The sequence below is a fragment of the Triticum aestivum genome, chromosome 6A (assembly GCF_018294505.1).
Source record: "Triticum aestivum cultivar Chinese Spring chromosome 6A, IWGSC CS RefSeq v2.1, whole genome shotgun sequence".
NCBI lineage: Eukaryota > Viridiplantae > Streptophyta > Magnoliopsida > Poales > Poaceae > Triticum > Triticum aestivum.
In genome coordinates, this window is record NC_057809.1 from 607,665,326 (window position 1) to 607,676,565 (window position 11,240).

At 45.7% G+C, this 11,240-nt stretch overlaps 2 protein-coding genes across 2 annotated transcripts; one reads left to right on the plus strand and one right to left on the minus strand.

Moving 5' to 3' along the window:
• The first annotated feature begins 243 nt into the window (after positions 1-243).
• On the plus strand, positions 244-4,707 carry LOC123128972 (uncharacterized protein sll0005). The gene is made up of 13 exons (XM_044549093.1): positions 244-600; positions 735-884; positions 1,076-1,243; positions 1,333-1,476; positions 1,597-1,702; positions 1,784-1,932; positions 2,015-2,140; positions 2,313-2,456; positions 2,601-2,688; positions 2,995-3,368; positions 3,605-3,931; positions 4,084-4,299; positions 4,400-4,707. The coding sequence occupies exons 1-13, from the start codon at positions 379-381 to the stop codon at positions 4,532-4,534; spliced, it is 2,349 nt and encodes a 782-aa protein (XP_044405028.1). The 5' UTR covers positions 244-378; the 3' UTR covers positions 4,535-4,707.
• A 184-nt stretch (positions 4,708-4,891) lies between these two features.
• On the minus strand, positions 4,892-9,529 carry LOC123128973 (kinesin-like protein KIN-12A). Its single transcript, XM_044549094.1, has 13 exons — positions 9,116-9,529; positions 8,881-9,024; positions 8,278-8,361; positions 8,058-8,180; positions 7,913-7,972; positions 7,769-7,822; positions 7,518-7,613; positions 7,273-7,368; positions 6,560-6,705; positions 6,149-6,301; positions 5,930-6,059; positions 5,516-5,836; positions 4,892-5,416 (listed from the first exon to the last, which is right to left on the minus strand). The coding sequence occupies exons 1-13, from the start codon at positions 9,404-9,406 to the stop codon at positions 5,411-5,413; spliced, it is 1,704 nt and encodes a 567-aa protein (XP_044405029.1). The 5' UTR covers positions 9,407-9,529; the 3' UTR covers positions 4,892-5,410.
• Between the last annotated feature and the right edge of the window lie 1,711 nt (positions 9,530-11,240).

Below are 11,240 nucleotides of genomic sequence, written 5' to 3' on the forward strand. Positions count from 1 at the left end.
CTGTGTGGAGCAGTGGCATTGTCCTCTGCTGGTGCTTGGCTTTGGCAGGCGAGTTGTGGTTGGGTGCCTGCCTAAAACGTTCGAATCAGGCGCGGACACATCGCGCGCCACGAGTCTTTGCGCCGTCCGTCCATGCGTTCGCCGTGGGACGGGACAGCCACAAGCGCCGCCCGCGCGCGTGGATGCGCCCCAGCCCACCCGCTCGCACCCTCCCCGTCACCCGCAAAGGCACAAAGAGAGGAGGGGAGGGGACTGGAGGAGCGACGACCGCCTGCCGCGCTTTTTCCACCGCTCCATCGGTTACCACTTACCTCCACTGCTACTCTCTCCCCTCTTCCTTCTCTTCTACCTCCGCGTCTCGGGGTCTCACTCCCGCCCATGGAGGCCGCCACGGCGCCGCACCTGCTGCAGTGCGGGGGGTTCGGCCGGGGCCGGGTCGTGGCCGGGCTCGTCTCCCCGCTCCCGCGCCGCTCCACGCACCAACACCAGCGCCGCCTCCGCCGCGTGCTCGCCATCGCCACCGAGCCCAGGCTACCCCCTCCCTCGCCGCCGGCCCCGCCCCGCCCCGGCAGGACCAGGGCTAACACCATCCAGTCCACCGTAAGCCCCCTACTGCCACAGGGTCTCCTCAGCCGCGCCTTCTTAATTACTTACTTCTGACGACGATGATCTCGCTGACTGACATGGCACGCGCTGCGTTCTCTGCTCTGGACGGACATGGATATGCTATGCAGAGGTTCGGGGACGTGTCCAAGGAGATCAAGCGGGTGCGGAAGCAGATGGAGGAGGACGAGCAGCTGGCCTCCCTCATGCGCGGCCTCCGCGGCCAGAACCTCCGCGACGACCAGTTCGCCGACAAAGACGTCACCATGCGACTCGTCGAGGTACGTCCATGCCCATGTGACCATGTCCATCCCCACCTCCACCACAAATCACTTCCACTCCACAGAATTCCATTCCCGCATAGTTCCTTTCACAAATCACCAAACCCATGGAATGAATTGGGCAGTTTAACCGGCTGCTCTCCTATTAAAGTCTGAATTTGGCTGTCGTCTGAATTCTGCTGCTTTTCTAGGTGACCAACACCGAGGGGCTGCCTCTTGTGTACAGCCCCGAGATCATTTCGGCCTACTGGGGCAAACGCCCGGGCGCCGTCGCCACCCGAGCCGTGCAGCTCTTGTCTGTGGCTGGTGGTTTTATCTCCCACATCATATCGGACCTCATCACCGACAAAATCAAGGAGGTAGCGATCGATTGCCAAAGCTCTGCTGTTATTTTTCTTCAGAACCCGTGAAATCATCTGCTGACGGACGGACCTTCTCTTTTGAACAGAACGAAGTGACACGCGCGATCGAGCTGAGGGAGATCGTCACGTCTTTGGGCCCTGCTTACATCAAGCTCGGCCAGGCGCTGAGCATCCGGCCGGACATTCTGTCCCCTGCAGCGATGACTGAGCTGCAGAAGCTATGTGACAAGGTGAGCATTGCTATTACATACTAGTTATGTTGGCCTTGTTACCACGCAAAGCATAGGCATGCTGTTTGAAGTCCAATGTAGCTCAACTTTACTAACTGGGTTATGCGCTGCTATGGCAAGGTTCCTTCGTTCCCTGACGATATCGCGATGGCTCTCCTGGAAGAAGAGCTTGGCCGGCCATGGCAAGACATATACTCAGAACTGTCTCCCTCACCAATCGCCGCAGGTAACTATACTAGAAATCTTGGTATTAGCCGCTTGCTGCGCTGATCAGTTAAGTCTGAACTAATTGTGTATCGTGCTGCAGCATCTCTGGGACAGGTATACAAAGGCCGGTTGAAAGACACTGGAGAACTGGTAGCTGTGAAAGTGCAGAGGCCATTTGTACTTGAGACTGTCACCATAGATCTATTCATCATTAGAAATTTGGGGTTGGTTCTCAAGAGATTTCCACAGGTGAGTGTTTCCCTCTTCTTGATGAAAAATGACGGACAAACTGTCTTTATTAGCTCACACTGAAATCGCTGAATGCTGCCAGGTTGCCCTTGATGTTGTTGGCCTAGTAGATGAGTGGGCTGCCCGGTTTTTTGAAGAACTCGATTATGTCAACGAAGGGGAAAATGGCACCCTCTTCGCTGAAATGATGAGAGAAGATCTTCCTCAGGTAAATTGCTTTGATAGTCTGGTAGAAGCAGTGCAATGATATGGTTTTACTGAATGGTACACTTTTTGTATTGTTGGAGAGTTGGAATTTTGCATTCAGAATTTGCTACAGATATGCTTGATAGCTTCACATTCAGGCTGTTAACTTCTTAACTTATTCAACAATCCTACAGGTTGTTGTACCAAAGACATACCCTGAATATACGTCCAGAAAAGTTCTTACCACAGGGTGGGTAGATGGTGAGAAGCTTTCACAAAGTACTGAGGATGATGTTGGGTCATTGGTTAATGTTGGTGTTATATGCTATCTAAAGCAGGTTCGTTTTTCTTCTTCTTTGATGTACGTTTACTCATGTTATTCTGAATTTGTCCATTGCACACTCACCTGCTGATGGGAAGAAATGTTTATTCCCTCAAAACCATTTTCTCAAAGAAGTTTTTGGTCATGTTATGTATTGCAGTTACTTGATACTGGATTCTTCCATGCTGACCCTCATCCTGGAAATATGATTAGGACACCAGATGGAAAGCTTTGTATTCTTGATTTTGGTAAGTCAAGAGCATGGACAGTCTATGCTTCTCATGTACAACCTACAGTTTTACTATGTTCCTTATGAAGTGGTAAAACCATTATGTGGTGTAGTCATTCAAATGACTTAAGAATTTGATCTAGCTTACTAGCAGTATGATGCCGTGTACTCAGAGTTTTTTCTCACCCTGCTTTACTAATTAGTGTGTCGTACAGTAGACTAAACATAACATGTGCAAACCATTGAAGCTTTTCATTTGCATGTGTCAGCCTGTTTGTATAATACACCTGAAAATAGATAATAAATTTGACCTTCTTTACTGCAGGGCTTGTGACAAAATTGACAGATGATCAGAAGTACGGAATGATTGAAGCAATAGCTCACCTTATTCATCGTGATTATGATGCAATCGTGAAGGACTTTGTGAAGCTTGGTTTTATCCCTGAGGGAGTTAACTTGGATCCAATCTTACCTGTGCTGGCTAAAGTTTTTGATCAGGCACTTGAAGGAGGTGGTGCGAAGAATATTAACTTTCAGGAGTTGGCAGCGGATCTAGCACAGATAACATTTGATTACCCATTCAAGATACCTCCGTATTTTGCTTTGATTATTAGAGCAATTGGAGTACTAGAAGGTATTGCTTTGGTGGGAGACCCTGAATTTGCCATTGTGGATGAAGCATATCCATATATTGCACAGGTCAGCATCTCAACCTTTTATTCATTTTCATGCCATCACCTCATGTTTCTATGTTTTCCAAGGACCGTGTTCTTAGTAGTAATAATATATCTAAGGAAGAAGACACAAGACACACATACAGCTATTAAAACATTCCTTCTTCAGTTTTCGAAAAGAGAACTGCTTCCTTTGATCTGTTTGTGATGTTGATATGAGTTTTGGAATCACTGATTTGTGGTTTTGGCTGCCTATAACAGAGGCTGCTAACGGATGAATCACCTCGACTAAGGAGTGCCTTGCGTTACACAATATACGGCAAAACAGGTGTCTTTGACGCAGAGAGGTTCATTGACGTGATGCAAGCTTTCGAGAATTTCATTAGTGCAGCAAAGAGCGGTGGTGGGGAGGACATGAAGGGTAACATGGCTGAGCTGGGTGCTATAGGATTCCAACCTAGCACCAGTTTAGTTCCTGCATTCCCAATGGCCATCTCCCAACCGGAGAACCCAATCAAAGCTCGGGCGGCTCTCTCTTTTCTACTCTCTGACAGGGGTGACTTCTTCCGGGAGTTCATTCTTGACGAGGTGAGCTCTCAAGTCACAAGAGCTAACAAAGATCTAAGGAGTACCCTTTGCACTCAGTGGAGCAATTTACTGAATGGTGGAAATGTACCTTTAGACCATTCGGTCAAGTGCTTATGCTGTATTGATCCCTTTTATTCTTCTGTATGACGCAGATTGTGAAAGCCATCGACGCGGTTTCAAGGGAGCAGTTGCTACAAATTGCTTCATCTTTCGGGGTCAGAAATCCCGTCCCGGTTTTCGGCATGGTTCCTGTGAGGTCCGGAGCATTGCTTCCTACAATCACAGAGGAAGACAGGATCATCTTGAACAATGTCGAGAAGGTCGTCAAGTTTCTATCGGCTGGGACGGCAAATCCAACAGTCAACGGGGTATGCTTGCTAAACTGTTATCACTTTTCTTTCCTAGGCAACACAAAAGGCTAACCTGGAATGTTACTGATGTTGATACACATTCTTTTTTCGATGGCAGGACGTAAATGTCGTGTCTCTGGTGCAAGAGCTTCTACCCGTGTTGCCGAGCATCACGTCGAAGATCCTACCAGATGTCTTGAGCCGGTTGTCATCACGTGTATTCGCACGGGTGATCCGGGAATCATTTTTGTGAAGCGCTTTTAGTTTTTGTTTTCTTCTTCTTTTGACAGGAAATTAAAGAGTTATTTCTCCTTTTCCTTTCATGCAAACAACACACACATACAAGATGATAGAATGATGTACAGAAACATGATGTATATAATCTATGCCTGCATATATGCAGATTAACCAATGTTTAACCAGCAATTCTGGCTTTTCTTGTGGAGTCTTGCGTGTGGCATGGACATAGCAAACATATAGCTTGGGGGCAGTCTCACATAGAGTGACTTTAAAACAAAAGTAATAATCTTGCTCAGAAAAGCATAATGTATACTTGTGCCGTAGATGCTCTTCTAGTATGATAGCAATCACACAAGTAGAGAACATTCAGTCAAGTCGCAAAGTCCTTGTCATCTTGACAGCAGCAAGCTTATCTAACTTGTCATCACAATATAGCAGAAGTGCAAACTCTGTACAAAAATTTGCAGTAACTAGTAGGTGTGCCCCCTGTATTTTCAACACTTATCTACAGCAGAAGTGAGGCTATACTCCTAGCTAATATTCCTGTACCAAAGTAAAACCAACAGTAAACTACTAAGTCAAGGACAAGGGCAAGGCAGAAGAAAACTGTAGCCTGTTATCTGCGTGCTGCAGTTGCTAGAGCAGAGTGGGATTATCAACTTATTGCAAGCTGTAGCCACTACCCATTTCTTCCTCTTTAAGCTGGTGCACTACATGGTGCCGGCATCGATCTTCAGATGTTGCCTCTGCCGTAACTGGAGAACCGCAAGAGGAGGTCTGTGCTCTTCGTCACCTCCAGCGTTCTGTGCTCCGACTTCTCTGTCAGCCGTTGAGTGAGCGCAACGTTTTCCTCGATCAGCCTGTCGGTCTTCTGCTCTGCCAACAAGGCTCAGTGCTGCATGCAACAGACAAGTTATAGTGTCTACCTTTAATACCTTGCTGCTTTGTCTACCGAAATGCTGTTCAATCTGCTGAGAATGTAGGATATTCGTACCTCGGCAATTCTTGTCGCCTCCTCAGCCTCCTTCAATCGGACTAACAATTCGCCAGGACCTTCAGATGTATCCTTCAGCTGGCCCTCGACCCCATCAAGAATATACTTTTCTTCAAGCTCAGCATATTGTACCAAGATTCTGGAATATGCCTGCATTGCTGCTTCCAGTGCCTCCTTCGAGCATTTCTTCTCTGACTCCAATTCCGACCGCAACCTCCCAACAAGGGATTTGCTTGCTTCAAGCTCGGCCCTCAGCTCATCTGCCAGAGCCATCCATTTACTCTCAGCCTCTGCCCAATCAGCAGCATCCACAATGTTATCCTGCAACAAAATATTAGCGGTCAAACTTGAGTCAAAGAGTAAAACAATATGATGGAGAAATTGTGTTTTCAATATCAACGCAATAGATAGAACCTTTAAAAGCTTCATCCGAACATGCAGTGCATTGACATCGTCCTCTTTTTCTTCATTGACAACTGCCCTGTTTTTTACAGCCTTGGCGCGTTGGGCAAACCTTAGAGTGCTCAAGGTTTCACTCTTACAGCTGCATAGAAACACAGAAAATATAGTGATGAAACAACATCAGAAGAAGAGGGCAAAAAGAAATAACTTTTGGTTCAACTTGGATAATACCTTTCTGACGGCGAAACAGTACAAATCATTGCAAGCATTGCATTACCACCCAGGGATTCTTGTAATAGAAATTTCAACTTTGAATTGCGATACGGAACATGCTGTCTTTGTTTTCCAGATTGTGAAATTTCTGCTAGTATATTAATCAAGTTTCTGCAGTGATGAAAAACATATTTATCAGAACTTTAATTCCACGCCTATTAACATATCATGACAAAATGTACAAGGCGATTCTTTTGGTACAGCGATTAATGATATCTATCTACTCTGCTAAAATACATTAAGTGGTCCGAGTCTAGCGAAAAAAGGTCTCACAAATATACCAACATAGCGTATGCCTAGAGAAAGCAATTAGCGAAGACCTGACATAAATTCTTTAACTTCGCTACTTAAAAATAAATAAAACCATACCCAAGTGCTGAAAGTGACCGGTTTATATTTCCTGCTTCTTTTAGGCGATCCCCAGCTGCATGGGTTAGCTTTTGCCGCTCAGATCCAGCAAGATCTACTAAATTCATCCTGCTCATTCTAATGCTGTTTGAGCCATCTTCGAGATTCTACAGAACAATAACAAACCATTAATGAAGTAACAGATGTATCTAAACTGAAACCAGCAAAGATTGAAGATAACAATTATTGGGAAGTTAGTTTGTGGACAAACATGTTTCAACATTACTATGTTTAAACAAGTTTTCTCTATTTCTGCAAGAGAATAAGTTGGTCCATCACCACCTCGTTGCTCTTATGTTTGTACCAGAAATGCGACCTCCATTAACACAATTTATAAAACTTTAGACCAGGACATAGCTGAAGCAGTAAACGCGGAATCAGAACAAATATCACTTATAGTAGAAGCAACACAAGAGAATATAAGAGCATCACCACCGAATAGACAGGATACTTACTGCAGGTAACATAATTGTACCCAACAGATATGATAAATGGAAGTATAATGTAATAAGCCCAAATTCAACAACTACTTTTGGTTCCAATTATGACAGATGTAAAAACACAATCAGAACATCAAAAGTCAGGAACATTTACTGCACATAAAACTACTGTATGTCACAGGTATGACTAATGATGAAACAATAATGTAAGACAAGCCCCGCTTTGAGAACTACCTTTGATTCAGATTTGATGACACATGTGAAAACACAATGAGAGCGTGAACTGTCTGCATTGGCACTTGTTGACTCTGTTCTCCGGTTTGCCAACCCCTGCACAAAAGTTCAAAATCAAACTAAGGCAATGGGGTTCAAAATCATATTTTAGAGTGGTAAGCAGTAGACACAACTCCTTTTGGAGTTCTATCCAAATACTGATCACCACAAATATATAGATCAAATAGATATCAGCAAATCTTCACCTTCACCAACAGCTGAGCTACATCCTTCATAGCGAAAACAGACTCCTTTGTCAACGATTCAACATAAACACAAGCAGTTTTAACATCCTCTCTTATCTGCCAACGGATAGGTCGTATTAGTAAAAGTAAGTGAAAAAATGCTACTCCCTCCAATCCTTTTTAATTATCGCTGATTTAGTACAACTTTGTACTAAATCAGCGACAATTAATATGGATCGGAGGGAGTACTATATTTCGCAATTTGTTTTCACCTGAAGATTCTTTTGCATGGGGTCTAGCAAATCAGTTATCTGTTCGTTGTAGATCTGCACATATTAAACAAGATGGATCAGATTTTCTATCGCCAACATAAACAACAACTACAAATACGTTCAGGTACTAAGCATAAAAATTACATCGAGAAAAGCGCAGGTGCAACTGTAAATTAGCTCCTTGTCTTTGTGCTTCTGCTGTTCCTGCAAATGTAAGAGCAAGTATGCTTCAAGTTGGAAGACTTTGTATAACATTAAAAAAAAACAGCTAGGGACTCCGGTGACTTACTTGTTTAATGCGGGAGAACAAGTGCTCAAAAACAAGGGGTGCCAGTCCCCTCTCGCAGGCCATTGAGTCACCTGAAGTTGCAGAGAGAGGGCCCCACATAGTGTATGTCTTTCCACTCCCAGTCTTTTCCATGATCAAATGAAAATGAGAGCTTACTCAGTATGTTCCGAATAGTTAGTTACAAGAAGGTTTATAAATATTAAACTTAGGTAAAAGTCACCTGGCCATAGGTAAAAATCGAGCTGTTCAACCCCGCCAAACAATTCTCGACGAGTGGTGGCCCAACAGGTGTGAAAAACTCTTCCTATCAATTCCAGAACAGAAAAGAAAAAACTTCAGTGCACCAAACAACAACGGATGTGATCAAACTATTAACTAACAAAACAACAGAATAAAGTTAACCATAGCTGAAGTGGGATTTACCAAACATTGTAGGTGGACCAAATAATTAATAAGCATAGCAATTTCCACATTTTGATGGAAACTACTTAGTGCGGTAACACGCATAGCAATTTCCACTAGAACCACACCCATAAATGTGCTGGTTAAAGACATTCGTCTTTAATAAGAAATTCGGCTCAACGAAATGACCAACCCAATTACATCACTGTGGTATCAAGTATCAACTGTCTCTTCAAATCTCACTTCCATTCATTCATAAGCACCCAGATCAGAGCTAATAACCTGTAACGACCACGATTGTGCTAGACTGAAAACCAGCAAAATTTGAGCTAACCCCTCATCTAAAAGAGCCCACCAAATCAATTTTCCTTCCCCACGCAGAAGGCTTAAGCCCCAGATTTGACATTGACCCCAAGCTCACCTGCGTAGAGGCTGCGTCGGCGATGGCGTCGAAGGTGAAGCCCTGGCCTTGAATGGCGACAGAGTTGGCCGACGTTTTGCAGAGGCACGTGTCAGGTGCCTCCTCCCCCTCCACCGAGCACGGGGGCCGTATCCTCACCACAACCTGTGATAATGTAACCGAAGCAAAGCAGACGAGGTTAGACCAGATCAGCAGGTAGATCCTAACCCTAAACCCTAGGCGGCACGTACGGTACCTGGACCCCGGAGTCGGCAGCTTCCGCTTCCGGCCGCGGGCCCACGGCGGGGGAGACGTCGAGCTTCCGCTTGAGGGGCCGCGGCGGGAGGGCACGGTTGAGTGTGGGCGTGATGTCCCCGAGCGGCTTGGCGGCGGAGGAAGGGGAGCGGTAGGGGTCCCCGGACGGCGGCGCAGTCCCCGAGTAGACGTTCTCCTTGGGAATGCGGCGCCGCGACGGGGTCTCGCCGCCGGAGAAGGGCGGAGGCCGCGCGGGGGAGTGGCGCGCGTGCTCGGAGATGAGCGACCTCATGGCTGGGGCGGCGGGGCGAGCTCGGCACGGGCGGTGGCGAGGGATTTTTTTTCTTCTTCTTGGGGAGGCTTCGGGAGGAAGGGGACGGCCGACAGACAGAAATGGAAAGAGACGACGCCTGTCGGGCAGTGCTGGCGGGCCGGGCCGTGGGTGCGGGTCCTTTTATTCCCTCTTTTTTTTTAATATTCAAAACTTGAAAAAACTTCAAATTTGAACACTCTAAAATCATCCGTAATTTTATTCACATTATATTGTACTACTAGGAAATTTCTTATTTAATCTTAACTCCATGGTTGAAGAAACCGGACAATGCCGCTGAACAACTCGAAAGAAGAGGTCGGAGTCATCGCGCCAAGAAATGGCTAGTTGCTTCCATTTGATATTTGATTGACACACTAAGTGTCAAGATTTGAAGAGAGCCCACAAATTTAACAACTCCTACCCTCACAGTGTGGATGTAAATGGCAAATAAATGGTGCCCGTAAGTCTTTGTTTAGTTAGTTTTAGCTAGCTCGGTAGTTCATTTTTCATGTGATTTTTTTATTGAACTGTTATAAAACTTAAGTGGGTTTAAATACAATTAAACGGGGCCTAGTTTACATCCCTACCTCGCAGGCTCTTCATCCCCGCTGGACATAATGATCAAGCAATAGATAAAACACCATGATACATCTAGTCTCAACGTAGCATTCTTAAAACCGGCTAAAATAATAACATTCATATGCTACAAAAGCACTAGAAGAACGCCCGTGCGTTGCAACGGGGCCACATTAACTTTAAGAGTTCAATATTACGACATTGGCGACCTTTTTTACCATCAAATCCTCACACACACAGACACACACTCTTCCTCCGTTTCCTCACTCTCTATCCCCCTCTCCCTCTCTCTCTAACACACACACATATCCATCTTATTGGGTACGGGACCATAATCCATCTATTTCACACATACACGCTAGTGCATAACAATATGGATTATGTGTATTATATTTGCCACCAGAACTGAGGGAATTAATTTCATGTAAATCGACCAGCCACAGCTCCAAGAATACGCGGACGAGGTGGCTCGGGTCGGCGTCGGCGCCGTCCAGCGTGGGCCACGGGCCCGCTTCCAAGTGCACGTGCAATGCATGCCTTCACAAATATTATAACCAGATGTGAGAAATCACATGCATAGAAAAGACATTCTAATAGCAATCCAAATACCATACTCAATTGAATACCTAACCTGGACAATACTCTTATTTTTATACGCCAAAAAAATGGAATAGCAAAGCTAAGATGCCTACATACGCTCAGATTATATATAAGAATCTTGCGTGAACAATTGCAACAAAGCACTAAGCAGCGATAAATTTAAATAAAAAATTCATTAACTATGCAGGCAACAGGCTTGTTACAACATAGAGAGATAGGAAAATGTCATCTCCAGTAATGTAGCGCAAAGGAGTGGAACGAAGCATGAATGAGCGGTTGTCTGTTCTTCTCCATGTACATGGATCAGCAGTAGAGGCCAAGTATATAAGTACTTGACCGAACTCCACACTCCACTCTTCGTGTACGGAGAGCCATGTCACCTTCTCGCCGCTGCAGCATGGGAGGACGGCTGGTTCACGTGACCCTCCAGCTGGGGGATCTATGGTGGCTGACCGTCGAGCTCGAGGCAGAGAAGTTGAGGGCAGTAGTGGCGAGATCCATGCCGGCCAACCGGGCGAAGAGGAGGTCGTCGGGGAGGGACACATCGGCAAGATCCGGTCACCACGTGACCTGAAGAGCGACAGTGATCTCCACAAGCTGTAGGCCGACGGCGTGCTCCATCCCCTGCGATGGGGTG

Bases quoted from the DNA above. Each gene is read 5' to 3' on its own strand.
- LOC123128972 (XM_044549093.1), top strand. From the start codon at position 379: ATGGAGGCCGCCACGGCGCCGCACCTGCTGCAGTGCGGGGGGTTCGGC. The intron at 601-734 runs GTAAGCCCCCTA...TATGCTATGCAG, and splicing joins CTAACACCATCCAGTCCACC to AGGTTCGGGGACGTGTCCAA. The intron at 1,244-1,332 runs GTAGCGATCGAT...TCTTTTGAACAG, and splicing joins TCACCGACAAAATCAAGGAG to AACGAAGTGACACGCGCGAT.
- LOC123128973 (XM_044549094.1), bottom strand. From the start codon at position 9,406: ATGAGGTCGCTCATCTCCGAGCACGCGCGCCACTCCCCCGCGCGGCCT. The intron at 7,973-8,057 runs GTAAGTCACCGG...TTACATTTGCAG, and splicing joins TGTTCTCCCGCATTAAACAA to GAACAGCAGAAGCACAAAGA. The intron at 5,837-5,929 runs GTTCTATCTATT...ATTTTGTTGCAG, and splicing joins TTCGGATGAAGCTTTTAAAG to GATAACATTGTGGATGCTGC.